The sequence below is a fragment of the Grampus griseus genome, assembly GCF_964374135.1.
Source record: "Grampus griseus genome assembly, chromosome: 20".
Classification (NCBI taxonomy): Eukaryota; Metazoa; Chordata; class Mammalia; order Artiodactyla; family Delphinidae; genus Grampus; species Grampus griseus.
Window position 1 is genome coordinate 18,480,525 of NC_139014.1, and position 24,188 is coordinate 18,504,712.

Here is a 24,188-nt window from a genome sequence, read left to right on the forward strand (position 1 = left end):
CTGAAGGTGAGGACAGAGTTTGTGTGGAGAGGATCTGGAGAGCAGGGAGAGAAGCAAGGCACCCAGGCAGGAGGGTGCAGGGAGGCTGGAGCAGCCCCGAGCCCTGGGTCCTGGCTAGTGGAGGAAGAACAGGCCAGACCTTCGCAGGAAAAGGGAAGGAGAAACAGCATGGATTCTCCTTGCCCAAATTTGGGGGAAACCAGAACCCTGGGCCGAGTTTTTGGGGTTCGGGGAAAGGCCAGGCTGCAAAAGTGACACCTAGAGAGGCAGTGTAACTAGATATGACAACGGGGTGGCTGTGCGTAAGGGAAGGGCAGGATAGGCAGTTCTAGACCCAGCCCCTGTGTAAGCAGCTTCCTAGGAGCCAGGCTTAGGTGAAAACGGGTGCTCTCCATCCAGGTACATCAGAACTGCAGGGAACCACAGCTGCGCTGAGGCAGGGCCGGCCCAACCCCGTTAATGCTTCACCCTCAGCCCCTGCCCAGTGCTTACGCCAAGATGGCAGAAAGGGATGCCACTCGAACCCTACCCACAAATAAAAAGCAATGTTATTTTTTTCCCCAGAAACAGAAAACAATGCTGATTTTCATAATTTAGAGCAAGAGACAGAAAATTTTAAGAAACAAGTTTTTAAAAATATATGATTTAATTGTACATGAAAGCCAGGGTATCATGGTGGGAAGAGGTGTAAAGTCAAGTGGAAACCCTGAGGTCCCCAGTAGGCGCACATGAGGAGAGACAGGAATTTAGGTGAGAAGCAGTGTCCTGGAAAGGTCTCCACAGGCTGAGACACGTGACCTCTGCCCTCTGAAATGCGCATTAACGAGACACTCCTCACAACTCTTGTTCAAATCCTTACACTTGGAGGGCACTGCTCCGAGTGGAGACAGCTACCAGATCACAACCACGACCACTGGAGAGAATTCTCTGTCTGAAGGAGAGACAGCCAAAACCAAATCGTGCTCCAAAATGGATGAAGGTGAACCCTGGACCAAGGCACGTGACCCAGCAGGAGAGCTGACATGTGGCCTATGGGGATGGTCCCCCGACACACAGACAAGTACAAGACTCGGCACATGTGCAGGGGCAGGAGACTCCTGAGCTAGGCTCCCACAGGGGTGGGGTAAACAGCATACTCTTAACAACCGAGAAGACTCCAACTCCCTGCGTGAGACCCACATCCTCTCCTGGGCTGTCACTCAATCTCGGGAAATACTGGTTCAAGGAAGAGAAACAGGGGCCCCACTGTGTAGGAGCAGCAGGCGAGTCCTTCCCAATCTGGCTGGGAGCCCCCTTCTCCCTCTGGGCAGGCTCAGCAATACTGCCTACATGCTGTTTCCTGGTGCACAGTCAGAAGGTCAGACCCCAGTCATGTTGTCACAGCAGAGACATGACCCCAGCTCTTCGGGGAGATGTTCAAGGAACACCCACAGAGCTGGGGTCCTTCTTTTCGCTCACCTAACCCAGAAAGATGACCAGCCTGCTGTCTCTCACCCTTGGCCTGTTAAACATCCCCTTTTCAACTTCAGCTTAAAACCCAAACCTCCTTCCTTGGGGGCGATGACTTCAGAGGTGCGAATGCCATCAGTGCTGGTCACCCAGCTGGGACAGGTGGGCTGCCAAGCCCAGAGTTTGTTCCTAAACTGGAGAGACCTGGGCTGGAATTAAGACTGGCGAGCTGGGTACTCAGCCCCTGCTTCCACTTCACTGTCCTCGGTCCGTCCCTGCACTACCTCTCCCTATAATACCTTGAAGGTTAGCACGTAAAGATCCCCTGCCCTTAACTGCTGGCCTGGGCTTCCTGAGAGGCACACTCAGAATCGTAGGAGCTCACTCAGCTCAGTAAAGGGGTGGGGACCTACAGTCAGCAGATTCTGCTGGGTTGTTTCTGAATTGTGTCTTCAGGGTGGCTGGTTTGCTGCTCAATGACAGCCCACAGTCCTTTATATCCTGATATGTCATATGGTCTCTTTTAGTGTCCGGCGTACCACTGTATAGTAGTTCTAGTATTTACATCATTACTTACTGGTGTGAGGAGGTAGGAAGCAGTGCGGACCATAACACAGGATGTCCCCAATCCCCCGGGGGCTTCTCTACAAGACCAACTTCCCAGAAGTTCCACAGCCTGGCCCAGCAGCATCTGCCTGATGTTCTCCCAAGTCCAAGCCCAGAGGCTTCTCAGGAAATGTGAGGAGGGCACTTGGAGGTGGCCATTCCCCAGCAAATGCTAGGAGAAAACCACCAAGCACGAGGCCAGGAGCACTGACCCTAGGCAGCACAAATCAGGCTCTGAGAGGTGCTCTGCTGATTTTCAGTTTGGGGGGGAGGAAGGGAGGCTTCGACCAAAAAAGCCCTTTGTCAGACCTCAGGAGGATAAAAATAAAAACTGAAGGTTGTGTCATCACTTACATGTTTCAAAAGGAAATAGGACACGCTGCATGTTGTGAGCATGGCAGGCGGGAAACGGAGCCGGGGAGAGCCTTCTGTGTTCAATATGCGGCATCTGCAACCACTCAGGCGCCCCAAGTGGAGCGCCTGTGCAGTGGATGCGGTTAATCACGGGGCGGTCCACGCAGAGCCGGACCAGCGCCGGTGCTGAGAGATAAGACTGGAGGTCCGGCTGTGCGTCACCTCCCAGCCCAAAGAGGCCCCAGGCTCTGGTTTCAGGGGACTCTCCACTGAAGCCACAGGTACTAACCCTCCTCACCCTCAGCCCAGGCCAACACTAACCGTTCAGCTAGAAGAAACAGCCACAGAAAACCAATTTTGTTTCCTTAAGAAAATAAATATTTGCAGGAGGTTAAGCAAAAGTACAGGGGCTGGACAGGGGCAGGAAGCGGGGCCAACACTTTCAGCGAGCTCTGTGGCTCCCTCCTCCAGAGTACCAGCTAGGGCATCAGGGCCCTCACTGAGTCCAGGTACCAGATGCTCATGACTCCCCTTTCCCATCCGAGGGCTGCGGAAGTTTCCCCTGTCTTGGAGATGATGCACTGTACTCCCATGTTGGCTGTGAGCCCTGGCTGAGTACCTTGGGGTGGTGGGGCTTGGAGGCTCTGATCAAACCAGGCGTAAATCCCTGTTTCTATTTTACCACCAGGGAAGAAATGAGAGACAAGTTTAGGAAATGCCCAGTTGAGATAGTCAGTCACTGGACAGCTGTATCCTCAGGATCAGCTTTTCATCAATAAGAGCGAGGCCAAGCCCTGGCCCACTGCTGCAGAAGAGACAAACAGACTCTTGCCTCTCAGCGCCGCCGGAAGGCTCGGGATATTCTCCAGGCGTTGGGTTCCTCATAGCGGTTGTACAAGGGTTCAAGTCGTTGCTGCTTCTTCTGCTTGCTTAGCTTGGTCGGGTCAGAGACCTTGAAGAAGGCTGGAGCAAACTCCACGAGCCACCGGGGGTCAATGGTGGTGACCTCACGCATGTACTCCTTCGTGGTCAGCACCAGCTCGTGGTACACCACCCTGAGCGGGGTACAGAGAGAGGGCTCAAGCCTCCGATACAGGCCTGGCTCCACGGCACCCTGGTCCCTGGTGGGCCTCAGCTGAGCTTGCATTTGACCCTCCTACCTTTCCTGCCTGACCCCTGAGGAGACTGCAGTCTCTGTTTATGATAGCCACACCCCAATACTGAGGAGCCTGCACACCTCTAACCACAGAGAACTGCCAGTTCCAACGATTTAAATGACACGGAGCCAATCACATCCCTTCTCTGGACCTCGGATTCCTGCTCTGTGAAATGGGTGGTTTTCTGGGCTGTATCCATAGACCTCTAGGGCCCTGAAGAGGACCTCAGAGGCTGCCACAAGGGGATGGGGAAAGCCAAGCAGGCAAGGCTCTTCATCTCCAGCCCTCTTCTACCACCATGGTGGCACCGTGGTTTATAATTGGTTTTATGTTAGGGTGGGTAAGATTCCAATTTTTTTTTAAATACTACTTGAAAAAAAATTTTTTTTTTAACCACCTCACTAGATAATCTCTAAGATCCTTCCTAGCTCTTACCCCCATGATTTTCTCTAAAAAGGGCCTCGGGACTTCCCTGGTGGTCCAGCGGTTAAGACTCTGCGCTTCCACTGCAGGGGGTGCGGGTTCAATCCCTGGTCAGGGAACTAAGATCCCACGTGCCGCACAGTGCGGCCAAAAAAATAAAACTAAAAATAAATAAATAAATAATAAATAAAAAGGGCCTGATATTGTGTCTAATTCAGGCTCCTGCTTCTCTAGAAATATGAGCAATATTAGAATAGGAAGTGCTGGGGGTGGGTGAGGATACAAACACAAAAGGCCAGCAGATCCACAAGCTCTCTGCCCACCTACCATTCGGGCTGCCTGTTGAAGAGAGCACTGGAAGGATGGATGTAGACCACCTGCTGGTCGATCAGTGTCCGGTAACCCTCCTGTGGGTCTTTCTTGGCAGCGTTCCGGAAGAATCCACTGCAGATGGCCTTCTGCACTCGGACTGTGGACTTACCACAGGAGACCACATCCAGCTTGTGTCTAGCAGGAGAATAAATCAAGAGAGGACAAAGGTGTGAGACTATTCTGCTTTCAGAGATTCTATCTTCTGGAATGATGGTACCCAACACATCCTTCTTGGGGTCCCCAGAGTTGGCACCAGGACCCTGCTTCCAGTCCTTCCAGGGGCAGCTCTACACAGCGGGCAAGATGGATGCCATAAGAGCCAGACACTTTGCTTAGGTTGTAATTCAACCCAACTAATAATGTTGCAGACGCTTGTAAACAAAGAGCATTGTCAACAAATAATATATCATCTCCCTCTTAGGAACTTTCTGAAGTGATTCTCAGCCACGTCCTTACCTGGGGAGGAGTACAACAAAGACGGAAAAGCTGGAGGAAAAGAGTTATGTGAGGAGCAAGAGGACAGGTGCCTACAGCTTCACAGGTTCGTACAGAGACAAACAGACATGGCATTCAAGGAGGTTCAACTTGAACATGAGAAGTCACCGGGTGTTACCTGTCCATTATGCCCAACATCTGCTTGCGAATGTCCTGGGCCCGGCGCAGAGAACGAGCCTGGATAAAGTTCTCATAGCACCATGGGTTGGAGAACTTATTGTTCTTCCAGGAGTTGTACACGGCCAGCAGGGTGAGGTGGTCCCCTTCGGTCTGGTGGAATTTGGCCTTCTTCTGATCTGCAAGGGCTTGTTTATCCTGCAAGCAGTGCGGAGAGGATCATTTTCCACCCCACAGCTACTAACTGAACATCCAGCAGTGCTGGGGAGCCCTCTGCGGCCCCATCAAGTGTCCACATTAAGCACTGTGGTGGCAACAGGCTGATTTCACCCAACTTCACCTGACCCCTATCTGAATGTGGGCCTGAACTCCCTACCTTGGGCCTGTAGAAGACGTTCTGCACAGACAGCATGGACACAATGGTCAGCATTTCCTCACTGCAGCCTAGATGCACAGACATGATCAGCATTTTGCACAGCATTGGCTCCAGGGGGAACTCTGCCATCTAGAGGGAGAAGAAGAAACTACAATTGCATCCCTGGGGCAGACCCATCTGGGGTTGCTAGTGTAAAAACACTGGTCAGAGTGGGTAACAGACCACAGGAGGTTTACCTAAGCACTATGGTGCGGGATGCCTGGCTCTATCAGAAGACTTTTTTATTTTTAATTTCCCAAATAAACCCAACAAAATGTATGTGACCAAGAATATAACTACCATTGGGATAGGTGGGAATTTTGCAGACATCTTTTCAAATTAAGGCTAGACTCAATAATATATCATGAGGTAAGATTAACTGAATAGAATTTCTTTTTCTGTAAAGAAGAAAGAGTTTTAAGTGACAGCAGAAAATCCAGGTTAAAAACAGGCATGTAGAATTCTACTCAAAGCTTATCCAGGGCCTCAGAGTTTAATCTTTTAAACAGAACAGAGTATGGAAGGTTAGCCAGGGAACCTTCCCCAAAGCACCAGAAGTTAGGTTCTGTCCCCTACCCTGCGGCCCAGGCGAGTAAGTAGGCCCTCGTCGTCCAGGGCCCCCAATGTGTATAGCTGCTCCATGGCTGTGATCAAGGTTTCCATTGGCGGGGCATCCATAAAGTCAAAGGACAGCAGGTCATTGATGCCCATGGCCTAGAACAGAAGAGAAGAACGTGTGTGATGGGAAGGTCAGCCTCACCAGTGTTAACATGGAGGGAGACTACTTGTCACCTTCTCTCTTATATCTTCGACTGCAATTAGGAAGCCACTAGCAGGATCAGCAGGAATCTCCAGGAATGCGCCACACAAAACTCAAGACTGATAGAAAGCATATACTTTCTCGGGAAACTTTAAAAAACACTCTCTCAGAATGACAGTATGTACAGCTTAACGACAAAAAGATAAAAATTTAAAAATGGGCAAAGGTAGACATTTCTCCAAAGAAGATATAAAAATGGCCAACAAGCACATGAAAAGATGCTCAATATAACTAGTAATTAGGGAAATGCAAATCAAAACCACAATGAGATACCACTTCATACCCACTAAGATGGCTATAGCTATAATTTAAGAAAGAAAAAAAAAAAGAAAGAAAATAACAAGTGTTGGCAAGATATGGAGAAATAGGAATCCTCATATGTTGCTGGTGGGAATGTAAAATGGTGCAGCTGCTGAGGAAAACAATTTGGTGATTCACCAATAACTTAAACAGAGAATTACAAAATGATCCAGGAACTCCACTTCTAGATATATACCCAAAAGAACTGAAAGCAGGGACTCAGACAAATACTTGTACGTTAAGTTCACAGCAGCATTATTCACAATAGCTAAAAGGTAGAAACCAGCCAAATGTCCATCAATAGATGAATGGATAAACAAAACACCGTATATACATACAATGGAATATTATTCACCTTTAAAAATGAAATTTTAACACATGCTACAACATGATGAACCTTGAAAACATCATACTAAGTAAAATAAGCCAGATCAAAAGGACAAATATTTTATGATTCCATTTATCTGAGGTACCTAGAATAGGCAGATTCATGGACACAGACAGTAGAATAATGGTTACCAGGGGCAGAAGGGAGGGGAAAAGGGATAGTTTAGTTAAATGGGTACAGAGTTTCGATGTGGGATGATCAAAAAGTTCTGGAAATGGACAGTGGTGATGGCTGTGTGGCTGCACAACACTGTGAATGTACTCAATGCCACTGAACTGGACATTTTAAAAAGATTACAGTGATAACGTATTGTGTATTTTATCATAATTTAAAAAAAAAGACAACAACCAGCTTGCCCTGTCTCTTGCATACATAATTTCTCCTGTGCACCTAGGAAGTGCCTTGTACCATGTTAGGTGGCAGGGATATAAAGGTGACTAAGACATGGTCCCTGCTCTCAGAGTTCACAATGGTGAGACACGTGGACACAAAACCACCGGCAATCTGCCTGGCAGAGTGTGTATTCGATACATTTGTTACCAAATTTGATGACTAAGAGAGACAAGTGAATGATGCCCTATCCAAGTGTGTATAAAGGGAGATGTGGCAGGACCTAAGCTTTCTGCTTCTTTCCCATAAAGTGATGGTGACCATAAACACAGCGGGTGTTCAATAAATTCTTACTGTATAAGAACTACAAGGAATTATGTTAGCAATCAGTAAGCACTGTGCCCAGTGCCCTTACCTGCATTATCTCCTTTATGTTCGCAGGAGAGACTATTAACAGCCCCCGCTTTTGACAGAATAGAGGGCAGAAGGCCGAGCAGATAAATTTGCCAAGGACACACAGCTCGGAGCAGAAGTTTGAGCCACAGATGCCTCTCTGTTCTCACTCCAGAGACTGGAGCAGGTTTTTTTTTCTGAAGCTCTGTTTTAGCCTCTCTTACAGGGAATGAATAATAAATGACAACAGAGCACTCTGCATCAGCGAAGTGCTAGGGCTCCAGCGCAGCATCAGTGTCGGGGGGTGGGGGGCGGGGGTCCCATCATCTAGGAAATTACTCATGCAGCTCCCCCTGCCAAAAGACAAGGAAGGTCCTCACAGGGGACTGAGAGAGGAAGAGCAATGATTCAGAATGAAAACCGAGTCCCCAGGGGGCCAGGCTGAAATCTGTACTAACAGTTCCCCTTTTTGGATTGGGGGTTTTGCTTCTGTTCTAAAAGAACAGAATTGGATCTGAAAGTTAAAGGGTTGAGGGAAGTGAGTTTGTCCACAGTTTGGCACTGATTCGATTTTTCCTAATATCCTGTTTGAAAATGCTCCCAGCTAAAACCTTTTATAACCAAATACCCTGCTGGTTACGATGGCAAGAAAAAATGTCACAGCACACATGCCAATTTAGCCCCAGCCCCGCAGCAGAGAGGCTGTTATCACAGCCGTTTGCATTCCACTCAAAGGGACTGGTTCCATGAGGTTACTGAAGTATTTAACAAGGTTCATAAAACTGAGATTCATTTACTAAGGCCATAGGATTGGACTGTTCTACCAAAGCATTCTAACAAGACAGTGATTTCTACCTTGAGTGAGAGCACTGTGCTTGCTAAGTTGGTTCTCTGGATTTCCGGCACGTTGGTGGTCAGCATTTCATCTCGGTAGGCACGTTCTGTGTACAGCCTGTAACACTTTCCTGGGCCTGTTCTCCCAGCTCTGCCAGCGCGTTGCTTTGCCTGAGCCTAGAGGAGTGGGCATATAAAAGTAACATATCTGTTAAACATTGCTTAACAGCTTTACCCAGGAAATCTGTTAAAAGAGGGGCACTCAGCAACAGGCAAAACCTAAACTGGGGTTTATTTCACTTCCTTTAGGGTCATTTCCAAGACTACCTACCAACGCTCTTATCATCCCCTCTCCAACACTCAGCATTTCAGGAAACCTTGTTCAAGTGAGGCCAAATACAAGCAAGTGAATAGAAGAAATATGGTAAAGATCACAGAAATATACCTTCAAAATAGTGTGGCAGGGGCTTCCCTGGTGGCGCAGTGGTTAAGAATCCACCTGCCAATGCAGGGGACACGGGTTCGAGCCCTGGTCTGGGAAGATCCCACATGCCGCGGAGCAACTGTGCCCGAGCGCCACAACTACTGAGCCCATGCGCCTAGAGCCTGTGCTCTGCAACAAGAGAAGCCACCGCAATGAGAAGCACACGCACCACAACGAAGAGTAGCCCCCGCTCGCTGCAACTAGAGAAAGCCCTCGCGCAGCAATGAAGACCCAACACAGGCAAAAAATAAAATAAAATAAAAAATATTAAAAAAAACACAAAATAGTGTGGCACATCATAAATGAGAAAGCATAAAACAAAATGACAAAACCCACCCTCCACAGTGATGACCAAATGTAAGTGAACTGAATAAATATAATGTTAATCATACCAGTGAATGAGTCTGCAGCTGTTTTAAAAATTCGGTTTGAGATGCTCAATGACAGGAGGAAATGTTCACTCACAGAGGTGAAAAAGCAAGTTGCCAAACAATGTAATACTAATTTTATTTATTTTTTAATCTTAATGCAAATACACAAACTACCAGAAGTAAAAAACTAGGGAAAAAATACCTTAAAATGTTAACTGTGGCTAATTCTAATGGTAGGCTTGTTGATGAGTTCTATTTTCTTTATCAAATATCCAACAATGAACATATATCACCTTAATATTCAGGAAAATTAAATACTTAATTAAAAACCGCACACTTACTACACTACTAGAATTGCAACCTGAAACAAACATGAAAAAAGATGGGCAAGAAAAACATCAAAATGATGACAGTGATTGGTGGTAGTAGGACTATGGGTAACTTCCAAAATAATGTAATGTAATCTCGCCCTGGGAGAAGGGCGCTAATTTTTGAAATTAAAAAAAAAAATGTAGGTTAGCCCTAGGTTGCTAGGAAACAGTGAATAGCAATCTGAAGAGGGCTGTTTTCTGACAAAACCATCTGTCTTATAAATAGTATCAGGATTTAGAAATTCCTATGCCAGCTCCAAACCAAAGGATGGAATATGCAAGGTCACTACCCACTCAAAGGCAGGCAGCAATCACACACCGTGGCAGACTCCACAGCATTCTACAGGTGTCTCTCCAAATCAGGGAGAGCAGATAATAATAAATAATTTCTCCATCACTGCGAGTTGCACGTATCACCCCCAGGAGAACTGTACAGAGTACACATGCTGGGGCCAGACTGCCCTGGTTTAAATCCTGGCTCCACCAGCTGTGTAACAGGCAAGTCACATAACCCCTCTGGTTGTCAGTCTCATTTGTGAAATGAGGATAATAATAACATCTACAACAAAGGATCAACTGAGAATACAATGAGTTCATGTATGTGAAAGTAGCTGGGACAGTGCCTGGCACTTAGGAAGTACCCTGCAAGTCTTAGCTATTATTACTAAAGTTTCAAAATGAAAACAGCCTTATGGTATTATAAATTATGAAAGTAATACATACGTCTTACAGAATATTAAGATAATATGTATAAAATAGATAACTAATGAGAACCTGCTGTGTAGCACAGGGAACTCTTCTTCACTTTGCTGTACAGTAGAAACTAACACAACATTGTAAAACAACTATACCCCTATAAAAAAATTTTTTTTTAAAAAGGACAATATATAAGAGTACAGGGAAGAAAACGTGCTTTACCCATCAGCACAGTAACCAGCAGCGCCACCAAGAAATAACGCTGGCTAACATTTCGCCAACATGCTTTCGGTCGCAGGCACTTTTACATACACTGTGCACAAGCACACACATTTTTAAACAAAAATTGGATTATACTACTCATGTTATTTTGTAGCTCACTTTTTTCAAACGCTATATCAGAGTTATGCTTATGCCATTAAATATAGATACACACCACCTTGTTAATGTCACATAACATTCTATGGAATGAATTTACCACATTTTATTAAACTACTTCCCTTTTGGAGCTCATTTAGAATTTTTCCAGGTTCCCTCCAATATAAACAATGCTCCAGCGAACATCCTTTTCCATTACCTTTGGATATGTGTTCAATCATTTCTAACTTTCAGATATACTTCTAGAAGCGGAACTGTTAGGTTAAAGAAATGAACTTTTACATTTCGGATACATTGTGGCCAAACTGCCTTCAAAAGGGATGATCAGGCTATTCGTTTTTAAATATAATTTAGGTAGGAGATTATTCCATAATTACCAAAGAAACATATTATCATCTCATGAATTATTACTATCTCAGATATCTGTGGCTAAGTGCAATACTTTAAAATATATGTTCTTACCACTTATATTAGATCATCTAGGGTGCTAGGATTCAATTTCTTTTTTTTTTTTAAGTTCCAGTTTTATGGGGCTTTTTAATGTTGACACACAATTCTGGAGATTAAAAACAAACAACACAAAATCTCCCTTATCTCAAGAAAGCAGCCAGCATCTTAAAACCATAAAATTCAAAATACAAAACCATAAAAAATTTCAGAAAAGCCCTAACCAGGATTTTCAGAAAAGCTGCCATACCTGAGAAATAGGAGTTACCACGAGCTGGTCGATCCCAGTCTTAGAATTGTAAACTTTCTGCTTCACGAATCCAGGGTCCACCACATAGTAAATGCCGTCAATAGTCAGTGATGTCTCCGCAATGTTGGTGGCAATCACGACCTGCAGGCAAGAAGGACACAGCTGGATTGAGCCGCCCAGGCTCAGCCCAGAGGTGTGAGAGGAGACTTCTGAACTCAGACACCTTCCCAAAGGGATTGTGTGGCTCTCCCTCTCTCTAGATGATTAGAGAGCACTTAACCTCAGTTTGGCCTCAAATGGGCAGAAGGGGAGGTGCCTTCCTCTTAAGGGTTAGGTTGGGGAGGGAGCGGCACCTGAGAGAAGTGGAGTAGGAAAAAGCAGTGGCCAATCAAAGCCAATTTCATTTGGTGCAAATGGTTACATATCTCATTTTCTAGATCCAATGTTGATTACTACAATTTTAATTTTCTAGCACGCTGGGAAGGCAGAGATTTCCTGGCATCACATGTGCCAGTGCAAAATGAGATTTTTCTTCCCCCACGGGGACATCTGGACTACAAAATGGGCTGTTTGTGTATGTGGAACAAGAGGGAGATTTTTTTTCTGATCATGAAATGAACTATAAGGCGGCAGAGGAATTTCACAGTTTGTGTGTATGCAGCAGTATATGTGATCTAGAAGATTATTGGTCTCAGCTTGGCACTGCCACTGTTCTTCCACCCAGAGGTTCAGATAATAAAACACAAATGCTCAGAAAAATCATTGTTAGGAGGCACCGAAACATCTCACCCCATGCCAGCATCTTACTGGCCCTGAAACGCTTCTACCTGCCAGAGAGCTGCAGAAGCCCTCCCGGAGAGAAGTGTCATCACCAGGAACAGAACAGAGGAGGAATCACTGTCTTCCCACCAAACCTGCTCCTCCTCGTTTCCCTCCTCAGCACCATCTTCCATCCAGCTGCCCAAGCCAGAAACTGGTAGTCATTCCTGACTTCTCCCCTCTGCCCTTCCCTAAACCTCCAGGCATCCACTATGTCTTGACCATTCTAACTCTTTAATGTTATTCAAATCCTTCTATCCTCCAGATGGTTACTAGATTCATTGTGGTGGTCATTTCATAATATATGCAAATGTCAAATCACTTTGTAGTGCCCCTGAAACTAACATAATGTTGTACATGAACTACATTTCAATTAAAAAAGAAAATCCATCTGTCTTCCATTCCTAGGTATATACTCAAAAGAAATGAAAACACATGTCCACACTAAAACTTGTAAACAAATGTTCATACCAGCATTATTCATAATAGCTAAAATGTGGAAACAATCCAAATGTCCATCAACTGATGAATGAATAAACAAAATGTGGTACACTCTGTTCTACAACAGAGTATTATTCAGCAATAAAAAGAAATGAAGTGTTTATACATGCTACAAGTAAAAGAAGCTAGTCCGCAAGGACCACACATTATGTCATTCCATTTATATGAAATGATGAAATGTCCAGAATAGGAGAATCCAGAGACAGAAAGTGGATGAGTGGTTCCCAGGGGCTGAGCAGAGGGTGGATGGGGGATGATTGTTAAAGCGTGCAGGGTTTCTTTGAGGGGTGATGAAATTGTTCTAAAAATTAACAGTAGTGATAAATGGTGATTGATTAATGATTAATAATGGTAATTAATGGCTGCACAATCCTGTGAATATACTAAAAAAATTCTGTGACCATACTAAAGTGTACTGAATTGTATGCTTTAAAGGGACAATTGTATGGTATGTAAATTATATCTCAGTAAAACTGTTATTTTAAAATCCATCTGTCCCCTTTCCCACTGCCTCAATACACACACTCACAGTCAATTCCAGCTGCTGGAACTACACAGCTCCCTGAAATGGCCACACTCTCTCACCCCTCGGCTATCACAGCCTGTTCTGTCTACTCAGAATGCATGTTCTCCTGCCCTTCTCGTCTAGATGAACATCCACGTGTTCTTCAGGACTAGCTTAGATCCTCACTTCCTGTAAGAACACTGGGTTGGGTGCTCCCCCACTGGGCATCCAGCACACCAGCAGCACGTTCACACTATATGTTAAAGGCCTGTCTACCGGTGGATGTCCCACAGCAGATAGAAGCCTGTCCTCAGACTGCAGCCCTGGTGTCTACCCCAAAGCCTGGTAGATGCTCAAAAACATATCTGTCGAATGAAGGAAAAGAGAGGAAGAAGAGCAAGATCACATACAAGACCCTCATTCCTTAACAAACTGGTTGGACCACTTTCTAAAACATAATAAACAAGACTCACATACACCTTAAGCAATGCCCGTTAGGGCCAGCTGCATACAGCACATGGTTTCAGAGCACAAGAGCCTGTGTTACCTTTCTGCTGCCAGGTGGAGCTGGGTCGAAGATTCGGGTCTGCATCTCACTGGGAAGAGCAGAGTACACTGGAAGGATAATCAACTCTGGAACATCGGGTCCCAGGGATTTCATTCTTTCATACAGGATCTCACAAGCAGTATCGATCTCTTCCTGACCAGTCAGGAAGACCAGGATATCACCTAAGAGGAGAACAGAAGCATTGACTTTCTGTGTGTGTGCCCTATACAAAGGCCACAGTGACATTCACCAAACTCCAAACGATGGAAAACACACTCATATTCTGACCTCTAACAAATCAAGAGGTTTTCATCTATCCATGTTTATTCATTTGTTTGTTTTTGGTTTTTTTAATTTTTTAAAATTTGTGTCTATATTTAAATAGATGCATTTAAACCCTACACGCCATTATTTATATTTTCATCACCACCATTTCAAACATGTAAGCCTGAGACTTACAGACAGACCAATACTTAAAAGGCATTTTTTTAAACGTCTAAACTACAGGATGGTTTTTTTGGTTTTTTTGTTTGTTTTGGCCGTATCACGAGGCCTCCAGGATCTGAGTTCCCCGACTAAGGATTGAACCCGGGCCCCCGGCAGTGGAAGCGTGGAGTCCTAACCACTGGACTGCCAGGGAAGTCCCTAAAAGGCATTTTTTAAAAGATGAGCAAAAATACCTACATTAGGACTTGGTCTAAGAGGAAAAAATGCTCTTTCCCCCTACCTGGTGGCTCTGTTAAGTGGATCTGCATGACAGTGATCAAGCTGGCATCCAGATAATCGGTTTCAGGTTCCTTTGTATACAATATTTCTACTGGGTATGTTCGACCTGGGATGGTGAAGATGGGAGCCTCATAGAAGTACTGAGAAAACTTCACCGCATCCAAGGTGGCTGAGGTGACAATCAGCTTCATGTCCTGCCGTTTCTGAACCGTCTAAAGGGAAATGCAACGTAGCTGACGAAAAAGGATCGCCCGAAGAGGCACAGGCACTCAAATCCAATTCCCAGAATTCAGTTCCCAACAGGTAGAATAAAGGTTACCAAAGAGCACCCAGTTACCTTTTTCAACAATCCAAAGAGCACATCAGTGTGAATTGTTCTCTCATGCGCCTCGTCCAACATGATGATTGCATACTGAGTGAGGTCGGGGTCAATCAGGCACTCTCGGAGCAACATCCCGTCCGTCATGTACTTGATAACTGTTTCGGGGCTGGTGCAGTCCTCAAATCGAATGGTGTAGCCCACCTAAAGCAGAACAGAAGCTGAAAACCTTAAGACACAAACCTCTCCTTTTTGCAATCTCCAGGCAAGATTTTAGCCCAGGCTATTACCCATAATCTTAACAGACAGAATTTGACCAAGATGTACAATGATTCCCTCAAAGTAAAATCTGCCTTGGACTTGATCCTGAACAGATCAGTGATGACCATGAGAACCCTCTCTCTCAGGAGAAACCTGAAAAAGGTAGAATTGCTCCCATCTTAGAGACAGAGATCTGGGCCTTTACACTTTCTTCAGGCATTTTCAGCATAGCTTCGCCAACCACTTACCTCTTGGCCTAAGCAACAACCAAACTCCTCTGACACTCTTTTGGCCACTGACATGGCCGCAACTCTTCTGGGCTGCGTACACCCAATCTTGCCCCTGGAAGTGTAGCCCGCCTCTGCCAGGTACTGGGTGATCTGCGTTGTCTTCCCAGACCCTGTCTCTCCGATGACAATCAGAATCTGATTGTCATGGACAGCCTGAAGACAGCCAAACATAAACACGGTCATTAAAATCTGCCGCACATTTTGGAGTAAAGCAACTGATTATGCTCTAACACTAAAGGAGAAGAAGGGGAAACGGTAGTATACACACGGAAGATGACAATCGGAGCTTAAATTATTGTTAATGACGCATAGAAACAAATGCTAACAGTGATTTTCTATGAGCAATGCTCTTTCTTATTTTAATCGCATGTATGACAAATTAAAAACTTTAAACTTTATGAGAATTCTCTTTTTAACTGACTCAAATTTTTTTAAATTTATTGGTTTCCTTAAGTTCATAAAAACACAAAGATGATGCTAAAAGCATAACTATCCAGATAGACCTAATATTTTATATACGTACATGTATTTTTTAAGTGTTACACAAACATGGTTAAAGAATTCAGTAGTAAATAAAAAAGTTAAATACAATGTTCCTTTCTACTGCCATTCCCAAATCTATAAAGTCACTTTACCCCCTAAAGTCACCTGATTTCTACACTGTTTATAACAGCAAAGGACATCCATCAACCTATACATGTCTATTAACACAGGACTAGTTAAATAAGCCAGAGCACATCCACATAACAAAGCACCTTAAAAAAAAAGGGAACAATGCTGAGCTATATCACTAAGGAGAAAAAGCTAAACACAGAGCAGTACATATAATACGCTGTCATTTAGAAACACATACCGCTCATATAAAACATATAATATCTGTGTTTTCGTATATATTTGTACTTCATTGTATATGTATAAGATGTCATTGAAAGGATTCCCTGGAAACTAGTGAACTCAGTTGCCTCAGGAAGGTTTAGTGGTCTTAAATCAGATCTCCAGAAAATGGAAGTAAGTATCTGAAGCAAAGATTTGCCTCAATGTCAAGTCAAGCACCCCGATTATGCTTATTGTCCAGAGCTATCTGTCTGTGCAACACAATACTCTGTCCACTTGCTCTAGGGATCCCTAGTTCAAACAGATTTATTTCCTCATAGGAAAAAAAAATGTGTAGACTAACATATACATATTTTTTAAGTACTTGGAAATGCTTTTTTCCTATCACCTTCGGAAAAGCCACTTCAAATGTGCTAATTTCAATTAAAACATGTCATCCTCTTTTTAGAAAACACCCTGACTTCCCCACCAACACATCATAAAGGGCTTCTCACCTGGACCAGCTGCTCCTTCAGTTTGTAGATGGGCAGGCTCTCTCTCTGTTCAATGATTGACATCTGGGTCTTTTTTCCATAAGAAGCTTTGTTGCCCCCAAAGGCATGCTTCTTCCACTCGGGAATGTCATTGGGCATCATCCCAATACCCCTCATGTTGGCAGCAATCTGCCTGCCTTCCGCTGCAAAGGAAAACAGGCGACTTAGTATCATCCTCATGCTACCTCGCTGCCCTCTCCCCCCACACTCGACAAATCACATTTCTCCAGTACATCCCTCCTCTCTGCTATCTCTGTCTTGAAGCCACCATCTCTCTCCTCTGAACTATTATAAAAGCCTCCTAATTCACCACATGTGTCTACTCTTGCCCCATCCAATCCATTTTGTAGGGCACCCTCAATAATCCTTTGGAAATGCAACTGTGATCTTGCCACTTCCCTGCGTAGAACTTTGCACCATTTCCCCGTGAACTTTAGGATTGAGCCCTAATTCCTAATGCCATCTCCAAATTCCTGGCAGCCACAACTCACCCCCCACCTCTCTGCCCATCGTTCTCTCTATTCCAGCTACACAGTTCTTTCCCACATCACAGCCTCAGCACAGGCTATTCCTCAGCCTGGAACATATTCCCCAATCCCCACGCCAGCCCCTTTGACAGACTAAGTCCTATTTATCCTTCGGGTCTCCACCTTCCCAGGGAAATGACCCACCACAGCCAACTATACTACCTGTACTTCTTATCTATGTAGCACTCATCGTGATTTGGTCAGTAATTTGGTAGTATTTGGTTAATATCCATTTTCCCCACTAAAATGTGAGCCTCAGAGAGCAGGGATCCTGTCTGCTTCCTTCACAGTTGTATACCCAGGTACCTAACACAAACAGTAAGTATTTGTTATGACTGTATCCAGCAGTCAGTTAATATTTACTACACAAGATTTATATGAAAAGAGAAGTTTCAAAGCTGTATTATCTTTGGAATAAAAGTTTTTAAGTTACTCAGAAGAAAACAGCCAGTCTAATGATTTGACCACGGTTACGAAAACATTTAAAAAACAAACCAAAAACGTGCTCTAACTGAAGGGAAAAACTAAATCACCAAAGCCAAGGCTAAATCTTTAGTTATGTACTGGCAGTGCCTTCTCCGTGTGTATGTGAAAGTTCAGATTTTTTTTTTTTTTGAAAAGTCCATAGTCCCCTCCCAGAGTCCTACCATCAGGCAGAGGATCAACCCAATGTTTGTTGAGTCCCATGGGAATAGAATCCATCTCCGCTTCCCGCTGGGCCTGCTTGAGTTCCCGCCTTTCTTTGGCGAGGGCACTCTGCATCATTGCTGCTTGGGAGAGGGAACCATCCGGGTTCTAGTGCAACAGAGGACAAAGCAACATCAGAATGGGATCTCAGCATGCATTAAATATCCAGGAAATAAAATTCAGATGTTAAGCCACTCAAATCTAAAATGAGGCCCACCCAGAAGAAAGTTCATATTAACACACCAGATTGCATGAAAGAAATGGATAAACTGTACTATATTCAAAGAAAATGAACAAGGACAATGATAAATCACTGAAGAAATTAGGGATTTGGGGCTTGAAGATGGGAACCCCAAGAGAATGGACATGTAAGAAATGGATAAGAATTCTTCTGTATGGTCCTGAGAACTAAAATTGAGACCAGTGAGATGCCTCAATAAAACATATTCAGGTCTACCTAAAGAAGAACTATTGATCAGATCCATCTGGGGATGGAATGGGTCTCCTCACGGGCTGGTAAATTCACCAACATTTTCAAGCAGACATGAGAAGACCACGTGGGAGGAACACTGAAGAAGGATACATGGGCGGATTACAAGCATCAGCTGGGCTGGGAGATCTTTAAGATACCCTTTTCCAAACCTAAAATTTTATCATAATTATTCAGTGAATTCTTCTCCTCACACTGCATGTCACAAGCTTTCTACTGGGGGGCCCAATTGCTCAAGTGAACCCTTCAAAATTGCCCTTGAATCTGCAAGGTAATGACTCAAGCCCTAAAGCCTGGGCAAAGGCAGTGATGGTAGATCCAGCACTCATATTTACCTCTGCTTCCTCCCAAAACACACTAAAATGAGAGTATAAGAATTTAAAAGGCAAAAACAACAAAGCCAAGTCAATCTTCCTCTAAAACAAAAATATTCTGGACCCCGACCAACAGTCACTACTACCTCCCGAGGCCTGAATTCTGCTTACTCAGATCTAGTAACCTGCTCTGAAAAACTGAATTGCTACTTTAGGAAAAGAAGTTCACTTGACACGTCCAGGTTAGAGTCTCAGTGTTTCTCACCTTGACAATTTTGATGGGGCTCATGTCCATGCTTTGCTTGGTGTGCCCTCTCAGGAATGGAGGCTCTTCCTCAACCAGTTCAATCTCAAGGTCCTCATCTAAAAGTCCCCCAAAAGAAGAATCAGCCAAAAAAAAAGAGAGAAATGACTGATCGTTTTCACCAAAACAATACATTTCCACAAGCATCAGCAATCTTTATCAAAGATAGCTCCCAAGGTCAAAACTGTAATGCAGGTGTCTGCTTCCCCCTCCACCAGCCATTTCTAGGGCATCTGTGCCCCAGCCCAAGAACTGATCAGAGCTTTCTTCAAAAGAAGTTAAGCCTGTGGAAAAATGCTGTCTGACACTCTAAATGGCACTAAGGCATTTGCCATCCAACTTCATATGGAATAACTCCTAACCCACAATAGATTAGGGAGAAAAATTTTAGTTGGACAAATGGACAATACCAAATGCTGACAAGGATGTGGAGTAACAGAGACTCACTTACACTTATGGTAGAAGTGTAACTTGGTACAAAAACTTTAGAAAACAATGTGGACTCCCTGGTAAAGTTGAATACACACATTTCCTACCACCCAGAAATTCTCCTCCTACATGTTTAGGAAAAAGAGACGGTCTTGCATATGTGAATTAAGAGACAAACACAGGAACTTCATAATAGAACTATTCATAAAGGTAAACAAAAAAACCGAGAAGACAGCTTATATGCCCATCAAAAAGTAAAATGAGTAAATAATGGTAAATTTATATACAGAAAAACTCTACAGCAATGAAAACGAGTGAAAAATAACTATAAAAATCAACATAGAGGGACTTCCCTGGTGGCACAGTGGTTAAGAATCCGCCAGCCAATGCAGGGGACACAGGTTCAAGCCCTGGTCCAGGAAGATCCCACATGCCACGGAGCAACTAAGTCTGTGTGCCACAACTACTGAGCCTGTGCTCTAGAACCCGTGAGTCACAACTACTGAGCCCGCATGCCACAACTACTGAAGCCCACACGCCTAGAGCCCATGCTCCACAACAAGAGAAGCCACCACAATGAGAAGCCTGCGCACTGCAACGAAGAGTAGCCCCCACTTGCCACAACTAGAGAAAGCCCGTGCGCAGCAACAAAGACCCAACACAGCCAAAAATAAATAAATAAATTTAAAAAAAATCAACATAGATAAATATGCAAAGAATGATGGTGACTCAAAAAAAAAAAAAAAAGAAGTTCAAAAACAGACAAACTGAACAATACAATGTTTAGGGATAGATATATAGTAGATAGTAAAACGCTAAAGGAAAATAGGAAATAATTAATGCAAAATTTAGAATGGTGGTTGCCCAAAGGAGGAAGGAGGAAGATCTAATCAGAGAGTGGCATGTATGGGTTTCAAAGGTATTGGTAGGTAAAGTTCTACTTAACTGGGTGGTAGGTACACAGATGATCATTTGTTATTGTTATATAAACTATATAACTATATACGCAGATGTTCATTTGTTATTGTTATATAAACTATACATACTTTATTAAGGAATTTATTTCACCATTTTAAAAAATTGCCTGTGGGCTAAGTCAAAAATTATTCCAGGGCAACTCAGAGGTAATCTAGGCAGATCCAGGGTTTACAGAACAATTACTAAAAATGTGAGATCAAATTCACTCCGCAAAATACAATTATGACTTTTTATATCCTAAAAACTGATTATAAGCAATAAATGTAACAATATATACACATTTATCAGAAAAATGAAGTTTTTTGCTTCCATCGTAAGGAGACCCTTTTCCTTTGAGAGATGAGTGGTGAGACCCAAGGAACAAATGAGTTTAAGCACTGGATTAAACTACAAATAAACCCTATCCACGGCTCAACTTGCCAACTGTCCTCCCAACCCATCATCCTGCTCCATCTAAGTGGTTGGTTACCTTCTTCATCATCCACTTTAGGGAGAATGCCAGTCTCTTCATCAAAGTCTGGAAACTCTTCTTTGGAAAGGACATTGGCAGCAATCATCTAGCCAAAGGATAAAAGGAAGCATTTGTCACCTGCTAGATCAAAACTCTTCTTTGGTAGGAGAGTTAATACAGAGATTTCATGTAGGAAACCAAGGTTTTTTCCTCTGCTGATCCAGGACTGCAGGGCCTTGAACACCATATATCCCATCCCTAGGGGGGCACGACAACATGCCCCCAAAAGCACAGCTCAACGGTCTCAACCCCAGGGTGTTATCTGCTCCCTCCCTTGACTCCACAGCATTCTGCACACCCCTTATTATGTAATATGTAAGTCTTCCCAGTTATTTGTTTCAATCTATCTCCTCCCCTGGAGGAGAGATCCTCAAGGGTAGGAACCACGATAGGTCCTCATAGCCCTAGCATCTGCACAGTGGCCTGGCCAACAGCGCTTTTATGTTTACTGACTAATGATGAAAACAAGAATGAACATTTATATAACACATAACACAGGAAGGCACTAACCTAAGAGCTTCACTTCTACTAACTCGTTTAATCCCCACAATGTCACCACTGGCCCTGTTTTACAGATGGGGGCGTGGAGGCACAAAAAGGTAGTGTAACCTGGCTCAGGACCACAAGCTAGCAAGTGGCCTAAAGTCACCCAAGCCATCATGCTCCAGGGCCCACACTCCTAAACACCATGCTACCTGCTGAATGACTACGTGGCCATAAGAGCAAATGGCCCCAACCTGCTTGATCTCCCACTTCTCCGGGTCAGAAATGCGGGTAAGGCGCTTGCGCTCCAGCGAGTCGTCCTCTACTTCAGGGGCACTGACGAGGGAGAGGTGGGTGGGTCTATCCGGATTCCTCATAGAGGTCTCCTCGTTGGTCTCCCCAACAAGATTCCGTCGTCGATTTGGGTTTAGATCTTCTCCAGTCTCTTGATCCACATCCTAAGGCACAAAAACAAGGGACATAGCCTACCTGCCGTCATGTTTCCCTGGCCATCAGTTGTGGAAACCGGCTGGATATCTCACCTACCTTCATGCTCAAGCTGGTCTTGGTCCCAGTGAAGGACAGCACTTTGACCTTGACCCTCTGGCCTTTGCTCACCACATCAGCCACATTGGCCACACGGCCTTCCCGGCGGAGCTCAGAGATGTGCACCAGGCCTTCCCACCGCTTCCTGAGGGAGAGTCACACACATCTGGAACATGCCTAAAATACTTTTTCCCCAACCGATTTCCACGCTTGTTGGAAATGAACAAAGGGAAATGGTCTTAAACTCAAGAAGAAAGTTCCAAGAAGGTGGCCAAACAATAAAATAGGATTACCACCCTCCCAGAGAAAAAGTTGGGGGCCAGGGGGCAACAAATTCTCATCTGTCTCAACCAGCAAAAGGGCAGACCTCCCAAAGGCAGAGGAAGGAATAAATGGCTCTATGACATTTCAAATAAAAAGTCAACTTCTAACAATCTGATACAGTAATTTTTTAGAATGTGAAAATCCCGTGATAAAAGAAATTCTGTCCTTCAGTGGTGTGAAAGCAGAGTACCAGCCATTACCTTAGCCCCTCCAGCTGCACAAAGCATCCAAACTGCATGATGCTGGTAACTTTGCCGTTGTAAACGTCCCCGATGGCGGGCTCTTCTGGGGGAGGGCGGTCCACGTGCTTATCCCGCCATCTGTCCAGATTCCTCTCCCCATACTTGTCTCGGTCTTTCCGGTCTCTGGGGGGACTCTGACTTCTGCTCCTGGACCGATATCTAGACTTCCCCTTATTCCTCTCCCGGGTCCGGGAACGTGATCGAGAGCGGGACCGGTGTCTCCGCTTATGGTCTCTATTGCGGTCTCGGTCTCGCTCGCGGTCTCGCTCTCGGCTCCGCTTCTTCTTCTTTGTCTTGTCCCTAACAAATCAACAAATACCTGTCTGAAAAAGAAACCAGCCCAATTCCATCTTTGCCTTCCCAAGCACCCAGCACAGTGCCATGTACATGGCAGGTACCCACTAAATGCTGAACTGAACCAGAGTTTCAATAACTATGACATCCCTGCAGGCCAATAAAGGAGGCCACAAACATATTCATCCTCTTTCAACCTGGATTTCTATCTTCTGAACACCTCAGCATTTGCTGCATAAACATTCTCAACAGGGAGCAATGAAAATAGATGCAACAGTATGGTACGTGGCCAGTCTAGATTCTGTAAACGTGCCCAAAATTTTGCTTGGCTGGTCCAGAATTCAACTATCACCATATCCTAAACTTCCAAAGGACAGGACGCTAGGGACAAACCGGTGCTCAGCATCTCTGTGCTTCTCCTGGCCTGCTGCGCTGGGCATCAAGGCCTCCAGTTCTTTCAGGACATCCACAGCGACTTTCACATCATCCTCATCCAGCATGGTCTACAAGGGCAGAGGCAGCCAAGTTAGGAGAAGAGGGGACAAGAAAAGTCACTCAAGAATCTGTACTTCAGGTACATCTACAAATCTAACACCCCCTACATTTCTGAACACTTATGTAAAGAAGCAGAGAGGACAGAGATTTCCAACACAATTTGAGAGAGAGGAAGAAGGTATGAGCAAAGGTTCCTGGAAATCATTTCTACACTTGGCAAATCCCCCTTGTCCTTAATACAAGCCTATGGAAGGCAATTAGATATCACCCCTCCCGTGAAAGCATGAAAATGATGACTATAAACAGAAAATAGATGTCAAATTTTTTTCTAAAATTAGAAAAATTAAATGTCAGAAAAATTAAATGACATCTAAAATTAGATGTCAAAATCTAATTTCACACATCAGGCATCTGTTCCAGAACCTTAAGTTGTTTCATACTTGTTCCAGATCCCCAGTCACTGCTTTCCATAATTCCCAATCTCATTTCCCTAAAATATGGTTCTCTGAACCCTTTAACACTATTCTATACAACAGTATGTGCTCAGGGAGTGACCACTTTCACTTTGAAAAATATGTTACAGTGTAGACAAACTTAAAATTAATAACTAATGAGACAAAGAAAAGGGGTGAGGAGGGGGGAAAATGCAGTTACAGCAGACACCCCATCCTCATGCTCTCATGATAACAGTACCCGAACTGAAGGGTTGTCTGGTTGGCAAAGGACTGGAAAGAGTTCCTTCAGCTTTTCTTTTTCAGTTTTGGGTTTAACAACTGGAT

The 24,188-nt window shown here is 44.4% G+C and overlaps 1 protein-coding gene across 1 annotated transcript in view; it reads right to left on the reverse strand.

Annotated features, from left to right (window-relative positions):
• Positions 1-660: 660 nt before the first annotated feature.
• The window catches only part of DHX8 (DEAH-box helicase 8), a 29,218-nt gene continuing 5,690 nt past the window's right edge, over positions 661-24,188 (reverse strand). The window contains exons 4-23 of the mRNA XM_082678546.1: positions 24,103-24,188; positions 23,308-23,417; positions 22,579-22,920; positions 22,055-22,199; positions 21,763-21,966; positions 20,984-21,071; positions 19,069-19,166; positions 17,960-18,107; positions 16,747-16,928; positions 15,377-15,571; positions 14,886-15,071; positions 14,550-14,760; positions 13,823-14,004; positions 11,451-11,591; positions 8,475-8,630; positions 5,965-6,102; positions 5,350-5,478; positions 4,975-5,171; positions 4,317-4,496; positions 661-3,464 (exon numbers count right to left, since the gene is read on the reverse strand). Coding sequence (XP_082534672.1) covers positions 3,245-3,464; positions 4,317-4,496; positions 4,975-5,171; positions 5,350-5,478; positions 5,965-6,102; positions 8,475-8,630; positions 11,451-11,591; positions 13,823-14,004; positions 14,550-14,760; positions 14,886-15,071; positions 15,377-15,571; positions 16,747-16,928; positions 17,960-18,107; positions 19,069-19,166; positions 20,984-21,071; positions 21,763-21,966; positions 22,055-22,199; positions 22,579-22,920; positions 23,308-23,417; positions 24,103-24,188 — 3,338 coding nt within the window. The 3' untranslated portion in view covers positions 661-3,244. The remainder of the gene's footprint in view (positions 3,465-4,316; positions 4,497-4,974; positions 5,172-5,349; positions 5,479-5,964; positions 6,103-8,474; positions 8,631-11,450; positions 11,592-13,822; positions 14,005-14,549; positions 14,761-14,885; positions 15,072-15,376; positions 15,572-16,746; positions 16,929-17,959; positions 18,108-19,068; positions 19,167-20,983; positions 21,072-21,762; positions 21,967-22,054; positions 22,200-22,578; positions 22,921-23,307; positions 23,418-24,102) is intronic.